The 21990-nt window shown below is 48.9% G+C and overlaps 8 protein-coding genes across 8 annotated transcripts; 3 read left to right on the top strand and 5 right to left on the bottom strand.

Annotated features, from left to right (window-relative positions):
- Positions 1–233: 233 nt before the first annotated feature.
- EI90DRAFT_3147441 (phenylalanyl-tRNA synthetase) lies at positions 234–1533 on the top strand (the record flags this gene model as incomplete). The annotated part of the gene is made up of 6 exons (XM_039065535.1): positions 234–851; positions 872–944; positions 994–1175; positions 1198–1275; positions 1327–1400; positions 1449–1533. The coding sequence occupies 6 exons, from the start codon at positions 234–236 to the stop codon at positions 1531–1533; spliced, it is 1110 nt and encodes a 369-aa protein (XP_038909076.1).
- A 7-nt stretch (positions 1534–1540) lies between these two features.
- Positions 1541–2241, bottom strand: EI90DRAFT_3087017 (GrpE nucleotide exchange factor). The gene has a single exon (XM_039062218.1). It carries the CDS (start codon positions 2089–2091, stop codon positions 1654–1656), a length of 438 nt encoding a protein of 145 aa, XP_038909075.1. The 5' UTR covers positions 2092–2241; the 3' UTR covers positions 1541–1653.
- Positions 2242–3038: 797 nt separating this feature from the next.
- EI90DRAFT_3087015 (peptide N-acetyl-beta-D-glucosaminyl asparaginase amidase A-domain-containing protein) lies at positions 3039–6029 on the top strand. Its single transcript, XM_039062217.1, has 14 exons — positions 3039–3196; positions 3283–3582; positions 3663–3682; positions 3746–3817; positions 3867–3912; positions 3963–4124; positions 4192–4322; positions 4378–4458; positions 4519–4682; positions 4752–4909; positions 4968–5239; positions 5294–5420; positions 5486–5575; positions 5651–6029. The coding sequence occupies exons 2-14, from the start codon at positions 3375–3377 to the stop codon at positions 5917–5919; spliced, it is 1800 nt and encodes a 599-aa protein (XP_038909074.1). The 5' UTR covers positions 3039–3196; positions 3283–3374; the 3' UTR covers positions 5920–6029.
- Positions 6030–7872: 1843 nt separating this feature from the next.
- On the bottom strand, positions 7873–10158 carry EI90DRAFT_3147438 (fumarate hydratase; the record flags this gene model as incomplete). Its single annotated transcript, XM_039065534.1, has 10 exons — positions 7873–8018; positions 8083–8205; positions 8264–8327; positions 8383–8661; positions 8718–8807; positions 8865–9138; positions 9203–9393; positions 9445–9601; positions 9723–9802; positions 9925–10158. The coding sequence occupies 10 exons, from the start codon at positions 10156–10158 to the stop codon at positions 7873–7875; spliced, it is 1638 nt and encodes a 545-aa protein (XP_038909073.1).
- Positions 10159–10254: 96 nt separating this feature from the next.
- On the bottom strand, positions 10255–10910 carry EI90DRAFT_290734 (uncharacterized protein). Its single transcript, XM_039054282.1, has 2 exons — positions 10711–10910; positions 10255–10659 (listed from the first exon to the last, which is right to left on the bottom strand). The coding sequence occupies exon 2, from the start codon at positions 10655–10657 to the stop codon at positions 10352–10354; it is 306 nt and encodes a 101-aa protein (XP_038909072.1). The 5' UTR covers positions 10658–10659; positions 10711–10910; the 3' UTR covers positions 10255–10351.
- Positions 10911–12438: 1528 nt separating this feature from the next.
- On the bottom strand, positions 12439–13517 carry EI90DRAFT_2945325 (kinase-like domain-containing protein; the record flags this gene model as incomplete). Its single annotated transcript, XM_039055321.1, has 3 exons — positions 12439–12725; positions 12892–13116; positions 13199–13517. Coding segments are annotated over 3 exons (831 nt in total), but the record flags the coding sequence as incomplete, so codon positions are not given.
- Positions 13518–13834: 317 nt separating this feature from the next.
- Positions 13835–16078, bottom strand: EI90DRAFT_3087005 (uncharacterized protein). The gene is made up of 5 exons (XM_039062216.1): positions 16053–16078; positions 15764–15962; positions 15556–15704; positions 15360–15496; positions 13835–15303 (listed from the first exon to the last, which is right to left on the bottom strand). The coding sequence occupies exons 1-5, from the start codon at positions 16064–16066 to the stop codon at positions 13922–13924; spliced, it is 1881 nt and encodes a 626-aa protein (XP_038909070.1). The 5' UTR covers positions 16067–16078; the 3' UTR covers positions 13835–13921.
- Positions 16079–16796: 718 nt separating this feature from the next.
- On the top strand, positions 16797–21071 carry EI90DRAFT_2945346 (Sec8 exocyst complex component-specific domain-containing protein; the record flags this gene model as incomplete). Its single annotated transcript, XM_039055322.1, has 17 exons — positions 16797–17019; positions 17071–17120; positions 17170–17287; positions 17339–17540; positions 17593–17761; positions 17812–17914; positions 17977–18677; positions 18723–18806; positions 18858–18974; positions 19029–19487; positions 19544–19795; positions 19845–19991; positions 20045–20238; positions 20294–20408; positions 20456–20574; positions 20631–20847; positions 20898–21071. The coding sequence occupies 17 exons, from the start codon at positions 16797–16799 to the stop codon at positions 21069–21071; spliced, it is 3444 nt and encodes a 1147-aa protein (XP_038909069.1).
- Positions 21072–21990: the final 919 nt, after the last annotated feature.

The raw sequence follows: 21990 nt of genomic DNA, 5'->3' as shown, positions 1-21990 counted from the left end.
CTGCTCCATCATTATCCACGTTGAAAAGGGGTAGGTGATCAAATTATCAAGATGGTGACAAACGTATTCTGACGCCGAGCGCTTGCATCGCAGGGCAACGTGAGTTCTAACTTTCAGAGTCTTGCTGCAAATGCCTGACTTTGATATAGCCAGCACTTCCGTGACAATAGGGGGCAAGAATATCCTGTGGATAGCTGGACCAATGTTACTCCCGCAATTGTTGAAAAAATCCCATGCAACTGTACCTCAAACCACATCACCCATTAGGAATAATGCGTTCGCTCATTGAATCCAGTTTCTCCGGCTTCTCTTGCTTGAATGTACCATCTCCCGTCGTTTCCACGCACCAAAATTTCGATGAGCTCGGCTTTCCGCCAGACCACCCTGGACGCAGTGTCACAGATACTTATTATATCAATAAGGAAACCGTGCTACGAACGCACGCCTCTGCTCACGAGATTGAAATATTTAAGCAAGGCCACGATATGTGGCTTCTCACAGCTGATGTTTATCGGCGGGACGAGATCGACTCCAGTCACAGCCCTGTTTTCCATCAAATGGACGGCGCTCAACACTTCGCGACGGATGAAGCATCGATGGATGCTTTACAGGAGGAGAACGAAAGGCTCGGGAAACAGCTGGCCTCGTCTAACATCATCATCGTGGACAACACAAAGGTTGGTCCCACCAACCCATATCAAGAAGGCCACCAGCCAAAACATGCGGAGCTCGTCGTCGGGAATATGAAACACTCTCTCAATAGAATGATCTATAATTTGTTCTCTACCAGGCGAGACGGGAACTCAGAGCCTCTAAGAGTGAGATGGATTGAGGCATATTTCCTTTCACGAGTCCCAGTTACGAAGTCGAGGTCTTCTTTCAGGGAAAATGGCTGGAGATCCTAGGGTGTGGCGTTATGAAGCAGCGTACATTAGACTTTTCGGGTATGTATTCCCAGGGGCTTTACATTTGATACGTCCAAACAGTTTCTAGGGTTACCTGACCGTATCGGGTGGGCTTTCGGACTCGGTCTTGAACGACTTGCAATGGTTCTCTTCTCCATTCCTGATATACGCTTATTCTGGTCGAACGATCCGCGCTTTCTTAGTCAGTTCACACCAGGGGAAATTACAACCTTCAAGCCATACTCCAAGTATCCGCCCTGTTACAAGGACGTTAGTTTTTGGGGCACCAAAGCATAAAATCGTGCATGATAACGACTTTTGTGACGTTGTGCGGGATGTGGCTAGAAATTTAGTAGAAGACGTAAAGAAAGTGAGTTGTCACTCGAGCCCTCCATTACACTTCGCTTAGAGGGCCGACTAGATTGACGAGTTTGTCCACCCAAAAACTGAACAGACGAGCGTTTGTTTTCGGATCAACTACCGATCCATGGATAGGTAAGCCCAGCAACCCCCCCCCTGGTCCTAGGCTAAACTCGGCTTTAGATCACTTTCAAACGAGGAAGTGAACAAAATCCAGGCTCAGGTCTCCAATGCTCTTGTCGAGCGTTTCCAGGTTGAACTCCGATGATACACAAAAAAATGCTAATGTCATTGAGCAAAATGTAGATGCAAAGTATGATCGATGTTGAGAGGAATCAACTACAGTGTAATATAATATTGCCACCACATATGTAAATGTTCACAAATATTAGCTAGCATGTGGCGATGAGTCAGATGAAACCCCAACTTGAGGAGCCCGTAATGTTCGAACACCGATAGTATACCCAATTTTCTGAACATCAATAACGACGCCTGCTGCTTTTCCTTCTGGGGCAGGGGCACTGTACAATGCTTCGTGCCTATTGGCGTCGAAAGGCTCGCCTAGCGGGTTGTACGGTTTTACGCCATGCTGTGCTAGCGTGTGAAGAAGTTGTTTTTCTGTGAGTTCCACGCCTTTATATAGTTCAACCAGCCGTGGGTTTTCTTCAGAGTTATGACGAGATTCGGGAGGAACTGATTTGAGAGCGAGGGAAAGGACATCAAGGGTGTCGAGGAGATCTTTGGCGAATCGGGTGATGGCGAATTCTTTTGCTTGAGCCTTTTCGCGCTCTGATCTGTGCTGGAGGTTTTGGAAGTCTGCGGCCATATAACGAAGACGGCTCTGGTATTCATGATGAGCAATGTGCAACGCACAAGCAGGACGGAGACGCACCGTCAGGTCTAATATTTCAGAGTCTTTTCCTTTTACTAATTTTTGTTCCTCAGTCTCGGAGAGTGATTCTGGAGATTCTTGCTGCTGCGAAGCCTCTCCCACTGGTGGAGCCTGGTTGTTTTCTGAATTTATGGGTCTCTCCTCAGTGGAGTACCATCTCCATGAGACGGAAGGGCGAAAAGACGTTAGAGGCGTTTTGCGAACCAGGGGCACTCGCCTTGCTGCCCCTGCGCGAGCTACCACTCTAAAGATGCTCATGTGAGATTCGGAGTTTTGCAAAGGAACGGTCCGAGCCGTGAGAACTTCATGAGTAAATTTTTGACTCGGTCGGTGACGTATGATCTTTCAGAACGCCACCCATAATCAGCAGATATTCTTCATTATTGCACAATGAAAACTTGTCCACGTAGTAAATTTTGGACTTGTTGGCGACCACTAGCGGATTTCCCAGATAGCGTCCTTAGAATGATTACATAAGTTGTAATATACCTCCCTTTGACACGCATTGTATTGATCGGGTCCGGATTTCTATGCTTGAATATGTATTCAATTCCCTCTTTCTGTCAGCACTGAACCAGCCAGGCCCATCCATAGTACTGAAGATGGTTTCGGAAGGTCTCATAATCAGCCATGACAGTACCTGTTTGATTGCAATATTGCAGTTCCATGCCGAAGCTTCTCTCGATGAATACAGCAGGAACTACATCTGGTGAATTGTAAAGAATATAGAAACCCGGGACCCTGCTCGGAGCACGTAAGGTTGAACCCTCCAATGGAGGCTTAACTGCCCAGCTGACTCGAGCAATAAATCCGTGTAAAGTCATAGCAACTCTTGCCCTGCATGGTTGTCAACCGTGAGAAATTTGAAAGCTCGGACGTTCTTCCAACTGAACCACATGGGCCGCCCTGAACGTGTACACTCATTTTATTATTATATCTACCGCTGTTCTGCATCCTGCAGCTCGGTCTTTCTAATACCAACGTTCACTGACGACTAGGGAGTTGTGATTACTCGATCTTATTTCACGTCATCATTGTGGTTTGTGCCCAATCTTTTTCAGAAACGCGTACTTTCACCAGTACCCCGCGGTCTCAATAATTTGTCTTGCTTCTTTCTCATCACAGGCAATCGATATTGGCGCCAGTCGTATAAAATACGCCCACCGCAATTCTTCTCTCCCTTGGTTTTACTTTCTGCCCTCCAAGCGCATTTTCAAATGGTCATCAAACCCATATTTCACAACGTCCTGCGTTTTGGTTCATTCCCCCTTCATGGGTCCGGCGAAGGCATCCTGGCGAGGGCGGCCAATGCGTCTGTTCCACCATTGGTGAATTTCCAAGTTCAACAACCTCCTGCGTTGCCGTATGATGTGAAATGTACTGTTGTTCTCACACATCACCTGTTCGGGAACTCGTATTACCAACGCAAGTCAACTAATCACTCCCCAATGGCACCACCATGACCTGATGCGTTCTCCTCGCGTTTCTTTGCTCTTGCCTCCCAGCTGCCATAATTGACTACATCGTCAGTCTCCTCCCGTGTCCCTGATTCGCTCGTATTGACATTCGACAAACCCCCCTTTTCTAGCCTCCATCCAATTGCGGTCCAGTAGGGAAATGGGCTGGTATCTCAATGAACTTGACTGGAACATCGAATGGTGTACGTTCAACAAGCTCAGGTTTCGGATTTCTTGCTCAACTTGATCCAGACCCAATATGATAGACTGGCTGCCGTCACATTCAGCCAAGTGGAAAGTGAGAATGCGCGCGACTTTCCTCTCAATCCTCTAATATCGTGTGCACAGTCTGGCGCACGTCTACTGCTGAGCCGACGAAGACTGGTATTATTTGGACCGTTCTTAAAGACGTTTCTCGCTATATGCCTCTCTTTGCCCAACCTGGACGCATGATTCTAGACCTTAATAACATTATTGATCCAAAGCTAAGACTCACTGGCGAATATGACGGTTTGAGCACACGATTTTCAGGGTCACCGGCCCCTGTTCAATACTTGTTTTTTTTTTTTTCTCCCAGTCACTCTCAGTGCAACGTTCCACGAGGCCACTCATTCCTACCCTGCGGCGAGGTCGTCGGACCTTATCATCCCATTGTCAAACTTGTCACCCGACCAACCAAACTACTTCTCAGTCCCTCCATCTTATAACGTGAGAAGAGGGGTATTATGCGTGTTCATTCTCGACCTTATATGGTTTCGGCCAGATGACCGTCTTTTTCCCTACGAATATCGCTGAAGCCTATGCTGAAATCTACGCCTCGGGAAATGCACAAGAAGAGTTTTGGGTAAACCATAGCATCCCTATTCGATCCGTCATGCATCACTCTGATCCGCAATCTCAAAAGTACTTGAATGCTGCTGATGAATACTTCGGGTACATTCCTCCCAACACTACGTATCAAACTGGACCCTTCCGGGAAGTCAGGGTTCTCGTTGATGGGCAGTTAGCAGGGGTGGCATTCCCGTATCCTGTCATCTTCACAGGCGGAATCCTACCTAGTTTGTGGAGGTATGTGCGCCTGTTTGCGTCGCAGAGTTGTCCGCGTGTCTGAGCATTTATGTCATGCTATGAACCCAGACCCATCTCTGCGTATGGATCGCTTGATCAGCCGACATACAAGGTAGACCTGACTCCGTTTGTCCCCGTAATTGCGGACGGAAAGGAACACATCATCACTCTTGACGTTGCTTCTGCCGAAACGAAACACAACATCCTTGGTAACTGGTATTTATCTGGTACGTTCTTTTGTGAACCAATTGTCGAGTCCATCCCTCAACGATGCACTCATCTCAGGCAACATCCAAATCATCCAAGACTCTACGTTAAAGCCCACTAAGGGGAAAATTCTACATTATTCCGCTCCATTTTACGCGTCTTCTGATACCTCTGGAACCGTCACACCACAAAATGGTTATAACGATGTGAATATAACTGTCACCGCTATCCATAAACTCAATATTGTAAGTGAGATTACGACCGGAAGCGGAAAGACAACACTTGTGAAGTGGTCTCAAGACTTGTCATACAAAAATTTCCAATCGTTCACTCAGAATGGCAGTTACCAGGTAGGTCCAAATTATATGAGGGAGCGTGTAGTTCTGATGCCCCTTTTCGATTAGATCCTTCATCAGACCGCTTTCGGTCATTCACTCTCGATGCACAATGGCGTTCCAGCCGTGTTGGACAAGTTCACTTATCCTCTTGATGTTATCTATTACGATATTAGCTTCAGAAATACCACCGGATGTAGGTTACTGTCATATCATCGCCCCTTAGTTCGTTCACCATTAAGACGCGGTTGGCTTTTCTAGGGTATGCTAGCGTGGATCACTCGTATGATCGTAACGAGCTTCCTAGCCCCTTCATCGATGGGAGCTACATCACCACACGTCAATACGGATGTGCGTTGTTCCCTCAGTGCCCGTTCGTATGACGCACGCACTGGACTTACCTGCTACTTCTACCCTTTTTTTCAGCCGGCACATGGCTCAAAACCAACGACGTAGTTATCGCCAACGGCACCACAACCGAATCCTTCAAATATTTGGACAACCTCGGCAACAGTTACTACCGAGACGTCAGCTCTACGAATTCCAGTATCACCAAGGACAAAGAGGGCGGTACGCTTGCAGGTACTTGGCCTCGGCCTTGGGCTCGTGGAGGTTCCTCTGGTGTGCCGAGAAGCGGCGCCCACAATGGGTTTGTGGGGAGGTTGCTTGCGAAAGGGCGGATCACGGTTCGGTAGCATATAATCACATAATCGTTCAGCTGGAGGCAGTGCACGCTGCTGCTGCGAGCCTTTGATCATAAATCGCGAATAAATTAATCATGTTCACATCAATTCTCGAGCCCAGGGATTTTTGTCCGAGAAAGGTGTGATGCAGCCACCAGTGAAGCTGATTCGCGAGCGTTTTCTGCCCATCTAGTTTTGCTCTCCTAGGAGCTAGGAATATGCGGGTGGCGTAATATGTAGGCTATTGCACAGTTGTTTAGGCCGCACTCATCTCGGAAGCGGAGGCATTTTTCGTACTCACATCCACTATTTGGGGTCGACGCGATCAGCATTGGCATGCTAGTTCATCGCCAACGAAGAATCAAAGTCTTTTGTGGCATATGGAGCAACCACGACGGAATTAATACCCCTTCACAAGTGAACATTGGGGTCGTTTCCCCTTGGGTTACTTCGAGAAACGCTCAGCCAACGTGGTGACAGAATCCCACCTCCATTCGACCACTCATCCAAAATCCAATTTATTCACTTGCCACCCGTGAGAAATGGACATCTCACGTTTGTTTGAGGGAAACCCTCATAACAAAAGTAGCCTGGTATAAATCCGCTGTTATTCACCTAGACTACTGCAGCGGGAGCCAACACTTCATCGCCGATCGGATTATGTCGCCATTCTGTCACAATAAATGGTCTGGTGATGGCATCGAGGCGGTGTCCACGAAGTGATGCACTCCTTGACCATATATAATCTCGAGGCATTCGAATGGCTGGGGTGGTTCGCCCGGCAATGGAGTTGTGCGGTCTACTCTCCGCCCAGTTATTTGCTTGGGTTATGTAAATTTGAGGCTGTCCGGTGTTCTTGGTAAAAATCTAACGTCTCACCCCTCAGACCCTCAGAGTCGACAACGGCCGTACGGCCTGTAGTGTAGATCACAATGACTTGTAATGTTCGCGACCACTAGGCTGACAGCCGCCGGCGAAACAGTGTCACCGTGGCCGCCGCGGCAGGGCAATGGTACGCCATTGGCGCGCTCAAACTGTCCTATCAACGTTACCAGGTCACTGTAATGATACAATGACTTCGCAAGCTGTCATCGACTCCCATTAGTTGTTGGCCGTTCAATGGAATTCGCGCTGGGCCGCCACCCCCAAATTCTAGGGTTTATTCATCATTCGAACCCATCTGTTTGTTGGGTTTATTTATGCAACACATTTCACCCATCATATACCGCGGATTTTCCCCGAACCGAATATGTGATTGATGATCGGGGTCGCTGGGAGCCTCGGTGAATGGTCACTAAGGAAACATAAGTAGATGCGGCCGGTAAGTTGTGATGGTTTACTATTAGGATTCTGGCCATGAGGCGATCTTCGAATCCATTTGCTGCAACACTGTGTCGGAATCGCAGCACATGAAAATCTGAGGGCTGGTGTGGGTGAGCGGCACCCAGCTGGAGTCTGGTGTGCGGATGGATTTGCCATTCCCGCATGATGGCCGGCCACGCCGTCTGGGAAGGTATGAAATGGACTTGTCCGAGTTGTACTGCCGAGCCCCTAGGAATCAAAATCATAGAACGTTCGCACAACCATCAGTGTTCCTGATCGTCGTATGGGGCATTTGCATTGACAGTGCAATTATAGTTGAAAAGCCATCCAGCCCTGTCAGAACATAGATACGCGGGTGGCCGATCGAGGTGGGGGAAGCCAATGATGATGATTGTATTCAGTCAGTTCATCTTTCTACTTCGCGTTGTTTCAAACTCGGCAACTCTCGCCTGTCCGAGTTCTACGCAGGATCAGTGCTAATGTCCTGAATGATTGTCCCTTCCTGGCAGAGGCCTAGATCACGATTGAATCTTCGACGTACATATGTTACATTAGATCGTATCAATCCCATGGTTATACAGCCCTCCAAATCGAAGCAAAGCAAAGTACGATGGGATGGAGGCGACACTGGTATGAGGACCGTCACTGGGGAGCGGGATCAGGATGCAGCATGAACTCCGGTCGGACTTTGGCGTCAAATTCCTGTGGTGTCAAAAAACCGAGGGTAACAGTAGCCTCCTTCAGTGTCGTTCCCTCCTTGTGGGCTTTCTTTGCACACTTGGCAACATCTTGTCCGAGAGAAATGATACGATTAACGACCTCAAGAGTGGAATATGGAGCTGTGTTACGCACTGTCGTAACCTAGGTGGCTGTTGAGGACTGTGGCGAGCATGAGCGATTCATTCAATAGTTGATTAATTCGCTTCTCGTTAGCTTTGATTCCGACAACACAATTCTTCGTAAATGAACGAGAGGCTTAGCGGAATCCGCCCGTTAGCATTTGTCACAGGAAACATGAAGGACGATACTGTACCATCAGACAACAGGCGGATAGATTGCAGGACATTCTTGATGATCACGGGTTTAAAAACGTTTAGCTGCAAAGAAATTAGTTGCTTCCATACGAAGTTTATCTGTGGCTGCGGGGCTGACCTCGAATTGGCCGTTACTACCAGCAATGGAGACAGTAGTGTTGTTTCCCATGACCTGAGCCGCAACCATCGTCATAGCCTCGCATTGTGTAGGGTTAACCTTGCCCGGCATGATGGACGAGCCGGGTTCGTTTTCAGGAAGGGCTAATTCGCCGAGACCACAGCGTGGACCTGAGCCAAGGTAGCGAATATCGTTTGTAATCTTCATGAGCGAAACAGCAACGACATTGAGAGCCCCATGGGCTTCAACAAGGGCGTCATGAGATGCCAGGGCTTCGAACTTGATGTGTACGGTTATCTCAGAGTCCACGCATTCAGCTTAAGGGATAGATTCACCTTGTTCGGAGCCGTCTCGAATTGGAGGCCAGTAATTCTCGAGATCTCAGCAGCAACCTTGGTATCGAATCCAGCTATAGTATTCAGGCCCTGCCGTTATAGATATGGGGTCGATCTCGCGGTACTTGGTTTAGGAATGAGACCCACCGTTCCAACCGCGGTTCCACCTTGTGCAAGCTTCCTGAGTCTTGGAAGAGTACCACGAATACGCTCGATGCCATTCGATAACTGCTGTACATATCCGCTGAACTCTTGACCGAGTGTCAAGGGCGTCGCGTCCTGTAAATGAGTGCGACCAATTTTGATGATATGCTCGAACCCTCTTGATTTGGCATCGAGGGCATCACGAAGTTCACCAATGGCTGGAATAAGATTTTTTTCAATCTCAGTCACGGCCGCGACGTGCATGGCAGTGGGGAACCTGATTGCATGTTATATTGAAAAATGAGATTATCCAGAGAAGAATATCAGCGGAGAGAACTCACGTATCATTGCTGCTCTGGCTCATATTAACATGGTCATTGGGATGAACGGGTTTTTTGGATCCCAGCTCGCCGCCGAGAATCTCAATAGCTCTGTTCGAGATAACCTCATTTACGTTCATATTACTCTGTGTTCCACTCCCCGTCTGGAATACAACAAGTGGGAACTCGTCTATGAGTTTCCCCGAGATAACCTATCAAATAATTCAACGCTAAACAGATCATGTAAGGCGAAACAAACTCACATCATCCGCAGCTTGATCAATGGCAGCTCCAACTCTAGGGTCAAGGCCATATGTGATGTTCACTCGGGCCGCTGCTTTCTTTAAAACGCCGAACGCTTTGATCAACGGAGGAGGTAATCGTTCAGTCTCTCCACCGATGTCAAAGTTCTGCAGCGAGCTAGTGATAAGGTGTTGCGTGATGCGGGGAGAATCAAATACGTATTTCAAGGGTTCAGTGAGTTGGTTGATTTGAGCCCTCGGTTAGCAATCAATTGCGAAGGTGACGATGTTCCACTTACCGCTGGGTTTGGGCGCCCCAATATCGTCTGGCAGGAACATTGAGCTCCCCAAAAGTATCACGTTCGATTCGGAATTCCGACTTAAAAAGAAGAAAAATAAGAATCAACGTTTGTCAGACATTCAGTAATAATGATGGCAGAGGTTTGATGGGATTAAACCCAAGGCAGAGGTAATGAAGGTCATGTGAAGATGTGGAGTGACCAGGAGACCAAGTAATCTGGTGCTGCACCCTTTTATTAAGCTCGAATACATGAACAGTAGAAGTTTCCCCCAATGTCTCTTGGCACACTCCCCGAATCTGAGGAGCCCATGACAGTTTTCAAACTGGTGTCCAAAATCCTGAATGAGTGCTTCGTTCGCATGGCAAAGACTTTTCGGGTCACGGGTGAAGCTGAGCCTTGGCGAGATGAACGATTGATCGCATATCCAAGTCATATTATCCAGATGGATGCAACGTCTGCCTTGTGGGATCAGGCGGACAGGAATAGGCGAACGCCGAAAAGAACGAAAACCCAAACGCTATTGTGTGATTCGTAGAGTGTGAACTCACCATCAGCCGAATCGCGCGCGAGAAGGCTCGCTGAGATGGCGGTAAGTGGCGAGCCTTTCGAAAAAAAACTGCCTTGCGCTAAGAAAGTCTCAAGACCAAGAATGGGAAAATTGCGGAGTTGGACGAAGCGAACAGATATAAAGAGACAGGATTGTTCGGGTATTCAAGAGTTTGGAACACAAATGAGATGATAGGATCGGTAGATGCAGGATGGCGCGAGTATTGACGAGTACCCCATCGGATTTGAACGGGACATGAATGGTGGGAAAGAATGTCCGGGTAATCGGCCGCCATCGACGCAAGAGTAGGGGGCCAGGATGTAAGCATGAGCACTGATGGTGGCCACAGGTAGCAGGAGCGGCTTACGCTTGAGAGTCGGTACATGACTGCTGAAGGTTCCAGTCGGGATATGACGGGTGCGAATGTATTTGACTAACCACAAGAGTCCAACAGCGTTGGGGAAGCACAGCAGAAGCTATCGGGACGATGCAAACCGTGGAAGACCCAACAACAAACTATTTCAAAGGCTTAGGATGGTCAATGACAGTACGAACCCGAACCGTGAAGGGGAGAAGCGCGGTGAATTTTCCAAGTTGCCGGATCCATCCGACATGACAATCGCCCGTGGTTAACATTCCACTCATGGCGACCCATTATCACTCTGAAACAAGTACATATTAACAAAAAATAAGGAGCAACTGCAACTATAATAATACACCATCATCATGTTCGTCGCTGAATTACATATAAGAACGAATGATGGGTGAATATCGCATACCCAAAAACAATGTGGGAAAGATGTGAAGGAAAGGAATCAAGTGCATCCGATAAAAAAAATAAGAAACGAAAACAGGCACTTTTTGTGTGGAAGTAATTGCACTTACAAAGGCTACCGATGATGGGACGAATCATGATGCGAGTACGTGTGCATCGAGCAAAACAAAATATCAAGCCACCGGGCGATCCTTATGAAACCAAGCAAACCTTGCGGCTGGCACTAATCTCCTCGCAGATAAATAACCACCATCGGCCCCGGTTCCGCTCGGAAACACCAATCTCGGCTTCGGGTCATTCTCCCGCTCCCTCATGGTGTCCCCCTGAGCGATCAATTGCTCAGCATGAATCCGGGCTGTCTTCCAAGTTACGGTCCCTGGCGAGCTGGACTCGAGCGCTTCGAAGCTCTCAACAGCTTCCCCATCTCTGTCATACAATACAAACGACCCGGCGCTTGGCTCAAGTTCATGGAGATAGACATTCAGCGAGTGCAAGCTTGCTCCATTCGCTTGCTCCATTGTTCGCACTCTCGGCGAGATGAGCCGCCCTTCGTCCGAGATGATAGTACTGCCGTAGCTGCAGAGATTATTTTTGGAGCCAAAGGAGGGTGTAGCAGCCGCGGTGGGGTTATTTTGGGAAGATAAAGGATGACCATGAGTACGAGTAGCGAGCTCAGCAGAAGACATAATGGATGGGGTATTGGGCATCAATGTGAAGGTATCCGGATCAATTGATATTCCAGTATGCACACTTCCAGGAAGAGAAGGAGTTCTTTCTCTAACCCAAGGGGTGTGCTCCCGCCGAAGTGTTTGCTGTGAGCGTGATGATCGGAGGGGATTTAAAGTAAGGGCTGCGATACCGCCTTTTCTGCTCCTGGAGTGCTGGCTCGAATAGGGCGACGAGGGCGGATGTTGTTCCTTCGGCCGAGGAACGGATGCGGTGAGGTTGGCGCTGTTTTTGAGGGGTGACAAGCGGGATGAGTCCAGAGGTACTTTGATACGGTTGAGGGCAGACGACGATTTGGTCCAAAGTGCACCCAAGCGAAAAGGGGGACGCGATACATTTGAGTTTGGAGTGGAAGGTGGGGGGGTTTCAGGATTGGAGCTCAGGGAAGACGAGGAATCATCGGTGGCCCGCGATGTTGGAGAGGTAGATGGGCGTGCGACAACGATAGGAACCACGGGTTTGAGAGCACGCCGTGTAACTATGCTTTCCGAAAGTGTGACGACCGCATCAATAGAGGCATGAGATGTTTGAACGGGAGCAGTGTTGGGAGCTTCTACATCTCGAGGGACAGTCTCTCGACGATTCAACGTTCGTGCAGAAATTAATTCCTGTATCGTTGCGGCAACCCTCCTAGCCTCAGGCTTCGCGAGCCTTAGCTCATCGGGACTCATGATAAAGTGATCCACTTTCAGGATTGCAGTGCGCAGCTGATCTAAAGTCATTCGACATCCTGGATTCAGAGCAAATAGGCCTTTTAGGATGCTGTTCACTGCAGGAGGGATAGGAAGAATAGACGCGAGGTAGTTCGGATCACTGAGAAATGCACGGAAGGTCTCATCTAAGAGATCCGCGCGCGCCCAAGGGTTGCGACCGTAACAAAGATTCATGAGGATTACTCCCAGTGACCAAACGTCGTTCATCGCTGAGTCATATTTCGGACCGGCGTTGCATTCTGATTGTTGACGAAGAAAGCAGAAGAGTGCAACCCGGCAGCCCCGTAGAGATGCGAACCACACCAGGTATAAGGGTGACACCGTCAGGATGGGAAGCATGAGTTGTTATTGGTGTTGATCCGAACCGTTAGCTCATTGCTATGGCAAGCAATGAAATTTACTTACCGGGACTCATATAATATCCACTTCCAATGCCCACGTCATGACTAATGGGCTCCTGAGTTGCGAGGCCAAAATCAGTCAGGTACACTTTGGTTCCATCATGGCTACAGAGGATATTCTCTGGCTTGAGATCGCGATGATAGATGCCTCGGGAATGACAATAGGCGACAGCGTCGATGATTTGGAGAAATACATCTTTTATAAGTTCGTCGTTTCCAAAATATCGGTCTAGTGAAAGGAGGGGGGGTTGGGAATAATCAGGGATTGCGGGTCTTAGGGACACTGACAGAGCTAGAGGATAGATGCTTACGCTGCTGGATAATGAGCCGAAAAAGATCCCCATCTGCGCAGTAGTCCATGATAAGGATCTGGAACTGACCCTCTGGAACACATCGACGCAATGTCACAATATTTTCATGTTTGGACACGCATTTGTGGAGTTGGACTTCACGCAGGAGGTCCGACTGGTCACTTTTGCGAAGAAGACACTTGATGGCGTAGTACTTGGCAGTATTAGATGTTGAGCGATGCAAATCGAAAGCAAGATAAGCGACACCGCTGCCACCCTTTCCTAGGATGTCGAGGATGTGGAATCTCCCACCGTCGACGACGGTGTTGAGAGCGAGCATGGATGATGCAAAAGGAAGAAAAGGAAAGTGAGATGGGCCCAGCCTCCGAAGAGTGCAAGGGACAACCGGCTGCCCGACAGGTGCGTCTCATCCTGGCTTTTTGTAGGCTGGGCTGATATTGTCCTGTCATGGCAATCGGAGTGCGCGCGGTTACAAATGGGGACTTCCTCATTTAGCCACATATCCGGTTCCTAGCTCAACTACGAAATCCATCAATCAACATAAATTTCAACATAAATTAGTCGATCACTTGTTGTATTACAATATTCAAGTCTATTCAGCAATGGGAAAAAAATGAGTGGAAATTTACTTAATGTCTCAAGAACCGAAAAGTTACATATCAACAACACAAACTTGAAGAGGAGAGTCACAAACGTCCAACAAGAAACGTTTCTCACACACGCTTATTGTGGGTGGTAATTTCTCTGTCTCGTATCTGAGGATGACCGCCCGGTCGTAGCACTAGCCGTAAGTGAAGAGGGTCGTCCGATTTTGCTGCTGGAAAGCGCAGTCCGGGAACTCATCCCCAGGTGGGATCCGGGTCGCTGCAACGGATCTTGATGGTCTTCTATTGATGAACGTCCCGCCGTAACATTTGTTGTATTCGTAGCTCTCGTAGGCGGACTCTTTCGTGGCGAAGGAAGCATAGATGGCAAAGGTGGACGTGATGGCATCGATCCTGATGTGGACTTCGCCCGAACAGTGGTAGATTGTGTATTTGCCGGTATGGTGGCGGCGTTCGCACCAGAAGGCTGCGGCTGTAACGAGGCCAAAGTGCCTAAAGACGAACGGTGGCCGTACACGGATCGCTTCAGTGCATCAGAACCGCCCGGGACTGGAATCATCGTGGGAGTGACAGGCCTAATCATTGCGTCGTTGTTATTAGTTGGGAACGGCGATAGATTGCTTTTCGGTCGAATGTTCGGATTCGAGGAAGACGAGCGGCTAAGTCCAGGGTCCCCAACATAAAGTTGAGAAGTCATTGGCGTTACCGATTTTGGTCTGTTTCCTGCTCGGGACGGCGGACGTAGCCCCGAGCCGGCCAACCCACCCACTCTGAATGCTGACGGAGGCGGAGGGCTTGCCACGCGCTCTTTGGACGAAGTGGACGAACGGGATTCCACACGAGGGTTATCCTTCACGAATACCCAGCCAGGGTCACTTCCATCCTTTTCCTTCTCGCTGGATGACCGAGGCTCCTTGGAGACTGGGAGGGGGGAGGCACGTGTGCTCAGTTTTCTCAGGCGTGGCACACGGTTCTGAATTCTTTGTTCAAGGGTCTTCACCCGGGACCGCATATCGCTGACCATTTGCATTCCGCGTGAGCGAGCTGCTAGGGCGGAGGTGGTCGTGCTGACTGACACCGAGCGTTGCGTCGTTGGTCGTATTATTGAAGAGGTCATACCGGCATTATTTGGTGCAGAAATACTAGTCGTGAGTGGTCGTCGCTGGGTAGGGCCAGGAAGTCGTGAGGGGGAAGCAGAAGGGGAAGAAGGATTCTTTGATTTTCCAGGAGGTGGAGATACGAAACCGGCTTTCCTGAGGAGGGCAGATTGTCCAGTTATTATCTCTAATTCTAAATCAGACTCCACAGGAGGTGTAGGAGGCTGAGCATTCGCTAAATCAGTGAGCCTGAGTTCGTCAGAGGGCAAAGGAGCCTGGAGAAGACTCTCAGGTGAAGGGATCGGTGGGTTGAAATCAGGGCCCAAGCGGTCGGATAGTGGACTTTCCATCGGTGGTGCCTTCTCAAGCTTCTCTTGTAGTACCGAAATTTCCGTTTGTGCGTCTTCAGAGTCGTCGTCGGCCATGCGAATAGCGAGGGAAAAGACATCGAAAACTAACCTCTAAGCTCGTCCTTCACACGTTGAATGCCCTCTTCTAACGCAGCTTTGTCTTGAAGCTCGTGCTCCAAAAGGATTTTCTCCTCCAACAGCTTGGAATATTTTTGTTCCAGATCCTCGAGCGAAGAAATCACAGCTCTAGCATAACAATAGACAGATCAGGGCCCCGGAAAGGATGACGGTGCACACACGCTTGCCTTTCATGGTGCTCTAGATCGTCGTTGCCCATCTCCAGCTCCCGCAGCTGAATCTTTACGAGGTGGTTGCTCTCTCGAAGCGCCTCAAGTTCGCGCTGGAGCGAATTGACGGTAGTGGTGTGGGTGGACTGTAGGGACATAAACTTGCTCTACAGGAGGATGCACGTCGGCCGGCGTGACGCTGCAGCGCATGACCATCGGGACGCACCTTCCATTCATCCTTTTCGTTCTCTGCCTTGTCAAACTTGCGTTGCATGTCCTCTTTCGCCTTCTCAGCGAGCTCAAGTTCTTTGGCAAGTTCTTCTTCAAGCTCCCTGCTGCTAACTTGAAAGTCTTGCAACTCCTGCTCAGTCTCCTGAAGGGTTTCCATTACCTCCTCATATTTCGTCTTCCAGTCTTCGTCGGCGCTAAATGAGAATATGGCCGAAAAAATTGAATCCATATTAGCAAGATATTCCCGGTGGCCCTATGAAGGGTCAAGGCGCACAATTGCTCACAGGGCATCATTCATGTCCGCTTTGTCCAGCACAATTTGGATACCTGGTTTGAGAAGAGGAGAGAGCACAGCCGTCATCAAACGGCGCGCACTGCTCGTCGTCGTTTGGTCACTTCGATGAGTTTGAGCTGTGGCACCCGGTTTGAGATTGCGGGTGGGTTTCCACGACGCGGCTGAACACGGCAGGCTCCGATTAAATTAACATAATTCCAGCCCGCAACGACGATTCCACAGCTCTTCGCGTGTCATATACCAATTACCGATTCCGTCACGCCAGGACTGCATAAATTTTTTTGGCGCTACAACTTCTGCTGGTTTGATGTCTCGCAGTCAGTTTCCGACAGCGTCGCGTCGACCACGTTCACCAGCCATACAGGAAAATGATTCTATCCATCAATCTATCCCAGTTACTCCTCCGCTAGCTATAAATAGGAGTCGAGGTCGCACCCAGAGCCAAGATTCTACTTCTTCACCGCCACCACAGACCTTTGTCCGACCTGCACGTTCAGATCGACGGCCACGGCAAGCACCTCCGATTAGTAGATTGCAGCCTCAGCAACCCCCCTCATCTGCTCCGCTACCTCGCTCACGAGAGGGTTCCATCTCCAATATTTCCAATGGGTATTCTTATGGAGGGCGGGACAGCCCTTCGGCGCGCTTAGACGGGCGGCCGCCACGCCCTCCGCGGAATCGTTCGGACACTGTAGGAAGTCGAGGGACGGACACATCTGATCCGTATGGTGGGATGGACAATAATGGTCTCCAGGAACTTGGGGAGTCTCAGTCACCCAGAGCATTGGCTTCGGTGATTCAAGCGTTTCAGAGAGCGGGAAACGCAAGGCGGCAAAACACATTGGAAGGGTTCACGAGTGATAGGGAACGAGAAAGAAGAATAGATAAGGAAAGGAGAGACCGGCTTAAGGAGAAAACCCGACGAGCGGCGGGGAAAGGAACAGGAGATATTGATGGTATGAATATTTTTGCTCGGCTTGCAGGTACAATTCTGACTGGGGATGTAGTTGTTCTTAACGATGTCAAAGATGAATGGGAGGATATTCTCTCTGAGGATGTAAAATGTGTCCTCTTTTAGTCTCAGCGTAACGCTGATTGTTTCTCAGTTTAATCCTGTCACATTGGCCCTCTCTCTTTTAGATACATCCTCTGCAGGTCGCGATTTCCAATCTTTCATTGATTCAAAATTCTCTCTCGAGCGCGCTTTGAAGGGGTCCATTGACAGTAAGTAAACAACAACGGATACTTTCTCACGACCCTGTTAACCAGATATAGAGCACTACAAGGCGTTTGCTCAGTCATTGCCCCACCATGCGAATGTTTTCACTTCTCTTTCAAAAACGCAAGAAGATACATCACAGGCTCGCACTAACCTGATTGAGTCACGCGATGCTCTGGGCAGCAAACGAGCTGATCTCGCGCAGCTGTGGTCAAGGGGTCAGGCCCTTGAGGAGATGATGCGCTTGCTAGATCAGATGTAGGCTATAGCATCAGCCCTATCCCATACTCGTCTAATCTTACTCTTTCAGCGAGAAGCTCAAGGCCGTCCCTGATCTTTTGGAGTCATTGATATCTGAAAAGAGGCTGCTTCAAGCCGCTATTTTACTCGTCAAAAGTCTGAAAATGATCAACAGGCCTGATATGCTGGAAATTGGAGCGGTATCTGATTTAAGAAGCTATTTGACTTCTCAAGAGACTGTTGGTATAACTTTTCAAACCGTTTTCATGAACTAACACGGCCGCGATAGGGTTTACGCGATATATTACTGGAGGAACTACAAAGCCACCTATATTTAAAAGCATTCTGGTGCGATAGACGCTGGTCTGCATATACCCCCAATCAAGACACCTGTGAGTGCTAAACAGTCGATAAATGACAACCTTCGGATGGGTGCCGCCTCACAATTTTATAGTCCCTTCCGTGGAGTTTGACCAGTTAGATGATATTGGGCGTTCTATCGTTTCCGACCCGGTAACCTCCCACCATCCACGGATGGACCGCTACCTCAAGCATTTATCGTTGCGTACTTCCAACGAGTCACCAATGAATCTGGAAGACCCCAGTGATCTCACAGTTTCGAGTCTTCGTGAAAGGACTCTCGGGTCCTCCCTCTATAATGCTGTGGCATCACAAGCAAGCGATTCGCTCCCAATGTTGCCGTCAAAGCCACTCACGTCTCCTGACGACGAGAATCCTGAATATGATTCATTCACTTTCATTGAGTCACTTTTAGAAGCACTTGCGGTCCTTGGGAAGCTAGTTAGTGTGCTGGATACGGTTGTTCAACGTCTGCCAGCCGAATTGTTCCATTTGGTGGAAAAAACTATCGAAGAGGTCCACGAGCGTTCGGACTTTCTCCGTGGTATCGGGTTGTCTCGCTTCCGCAGCCCAACAGTATCTACTGCTGTTAGAACTGCCGCATACACCTTCGCTGACACACCTCGCTCTGCACATGACGCTTCCTCGTCGCTCCGGTTGATCGTGCTAGAAGCTACTTCGAAGGAATCTGATCTTGAAACTCTTAGGGATCTCTTTTGGACACTGTTCTCCAAGCTGAATGCCGTACTTCAGGGATTCCGTGTGACCTACGAGGTTTCCAACCGCATTAGCAGTGTAAGTCGCCTGAATTCGAATGGTGCCCGGGCTCATTGTGCACAGAGACGAGACTTTAAAGATTCTTCGGGGATCCAGTTTGGCTCATTAATTCCTTTGGCAGACGTGTGGAGTCCGGTTCAGACTGAGGTACAATGAAAGTTGGACCTTGAATCCGCTGCGGCTAATTCCTCGCCATAGATCAGCCAGCTGATTAAGCTCTATCTTCGAGACGAGGATAACCTGTCCGTCTCGAGCCGTAACCCGATCGCTTCAATCAATGTCGTGCTGAGTGGCCAAGGTCGCGAGAAGCCTCTAGTACGGTGATGCGTGTTACCTGATGAGCCACGCTGGCTAATCCGCTTTTGACAGAGTGTGTTTAAGTTCGCCGACACCGACTTTAAGGCGTCAGGTCGTGCTCTTCGGAAGCACGACGATGAACTGTCAAAAGTCCTTAAAGAGATGGTTCCTGGTTTAGTGACAGGCTCTACCGAAATTGCTTCAACATCGGTCTCGGCTCTTGCAGCCGATGATCGCTTCTCAGGAACAAGCGAGCATCGCCTTCTGATTCGACCCCACGCATTTCATGTTACCGCTTTATTCCGACCAACTCTTATGTGGCTTGATTCCATCTCATCCGTCCTCACACATACCGGAGCGCCCCTCATGCTCTCTGAGGCGCAGTCTATACTTAACGACTTCGTACTAAATATTTACTTGCCGCAACTAGAAGAACGCGTCATCTCGCTCTCACGAGAGTCATTCAGCGGTCTCGACGCGTTTCATGAGGATATTGGTTGGACATCACTTTCATCCCACCCACTGGTCAAAGTAAGGTCCTCTTAGTTTACTCTACCATCACCCTTGCTCAATCATGACCAACTCAGTCGAGCGTGCATCTCATCGCCCTTGTCAATTCATTGTGCACGATGATGCAACATGCCCCCTTCCACCAAGAACACTACGCTCGTCTAATTTTAATAGTGGTTGATCAGTACTATCAACGATGTAATGATCGATTGCAGTTATTTACAAAGCCATCCAGAGAAGATATCGAACAGGATAAATTCGCATATTTAAGACCAGCCGCCTGGGCACAGAAACCGGAGATGGTGTCATTGTTAAACGTCCTTTTTACCGTGAGTTTGAATAATTCACCATGACCGCACAACACTGATGATGATGCAGGCCGGAGCACAAGCCTCACGGGATGAGGCCTGTTCAAAAGAAACCATTCACGAGGGCGCTCTACTAGAGATATCCCCCATCCAGAGAAAAGATAATCTTGGTCCCATCAGAAATGTAACAAGTTTGGCTAACTTATATCAATCATTAGTATGTTTCCTTTTGCAAATAACGGAATCAGCTTGATCAATGATCTCCGGTAGTTATGGCTCATGATACAATTTATACGCCTTCGTCAGATTGCCGAAGAACCCAACAGTCCTGTCTCTGCGGTTGAAACTCCGAGACCAACGTCAACCCCAATAACGTCGGACTCTTATCTTTTCTCCGATCACTTGTCTGCTCCACGCCAAGACAGTACAGAGTTGCGACTCCCATTGACGCGTGCCATGCTTTTGTATGCATCAGCTCCTTCCCCCACCTGAAAATTGCTAACATGTTGCTCTTCGCAGGCGCTTCGATGCTCTGCTGACGATCTATGATCGATTATCAGAGCACATTTTATACTCAGTCAGAATCGATTTACGGTGTCGCACTTATTTTCATCTGCAAAGCGGGATTCGCAGAGTATGTGATGTCCTAACCCTGTAATCAATAATCTGACAGTCTGCCAGTCATCCTATCAAATCGACCAAGAAGCGTCGGAACCTGACCCATTCATTGATGAGTTGAATGAGGAAATAACTGCATATGACAACTGTCTTGTTGCCACATTACCCGATCGTGAGCGTCGGTACGTGCCAGCTGTTCTGGAACGCTAGAGTGATCAGACTCACGAGTGTGCACCAGTTTTGTGTTCGAAGGCCTGGGGTCACTTATGGAACACATCCTTATCACTGAAGTTCGATCCATCCGCCTAGCAAACGCAGAAGGTGTTCGGAAGATGCTGAGGAATATAGTGGCACTACATCAGGGTCTTCGTTCCATCGAAGCTATGTCTCAGGACGTCAACACAGGGTTCGAAAGGGCTCGTAGATTTTATTCATTATTTTTCCTTGGCCCTTCGGTGCGTCCAGCGCTTTTCGGTGGTCGTTTCCTGACTGTCACAAAATTTAGGCTATGCTGGACACTGTGAGAGAACGACCACAGTTCAGTTTTAGCGAATACAAAGCTATGCTAAAACTCCAGAGTGGGGTGGATCAAACTCTTGCAGATGGTGCGCCGGCGGGGGACCCGGATTACAAGTTACTCCTACTTGATTTGGAGGCATTGACAATTGGAGACGACTAAGAACAAGACTGCCAGGGCATGGCATGGTGTATCATCGCTTCTCACCACATGGCAACAATATCCTTATTGATAGGATCTAGACATTGCATCTAATCATCTTGTACACTAATCGAGCATGCTCCACAATCGTTCTGGCTCTTCTACCTTTTAGTGACATAATCTAGACCAAGGATTGCCCGGCTACCTAATTAATCCATCATCTACGAAGTCACACAGGGAGAATACCCGCCCCACTCCAACATGATCGCAGTCGTGAGGGTCACCTATGGACACAGCTATTTCATTAAGCGAGTGATCATCGAAAGCCGGCTGGTAATGGCAAACATGATCGGGAAGTTTGCAAAGCACCCGCTGCATTTTAGCCCACATACCTGGCCAGCACAATGTAACCATAGGACATGACGGCAATCGAACATCCCTCACGTCCACAGGCCATGACAAAGCTTGCTATTCAGATGACGGTCGGTGACTAAGGAGATGTGTCACTAGTGATAGGAGGATGACTGTTGGGGTTTGGTGTGTGAGGACGTATGTCGATTGCGCAGCGAATTAAACACAGAATCCCCTAGACGAGGAAATCATCTGCGAAACCTGCATAGTAGATGTGCCAAAGGCGCATCATCGCAGATCGAAGTTCATGGTAGCCCGAGATGCGAGTACATTTACAGTATGTAGTACATTTGTCCATTACACGCCGAGGAATATGAAGTAGGCTTCTAGTGGAAGAAACACAGAGCGCGTGAGGGGCGAAGGTACACTTGGCTGCACAGTGTCCGGACAGGAAAAGATGGCGGCCAGGTGCAGACGCCGTGCAGTTGATGCAAGCAGAACGTCCTCCGACCAAGTCAGACCAAGTCACGCGATTGCGAACACTGCCTCAGTATCAGAAAAGGCGATTTCGTTCAAACCCAAAATATCG

This window comes from Cantharellus anzutake, assembly GCF_015039405.1.
Source record: "Cantharellus anzutake strain C23 chromosome Unknown EI90scaffold_123, whole genome shotgun sequence".
Lineage (NCBI taxonomy): Eukaryota > Fungi > Basidiomycota > Agaricomycetes > Cantharellales > Hydnaceae > Cantharellus > Cantharellus anzutake.
This window is presented reverse-complemented; position numbering and strand designations above follow the sequence as displayed.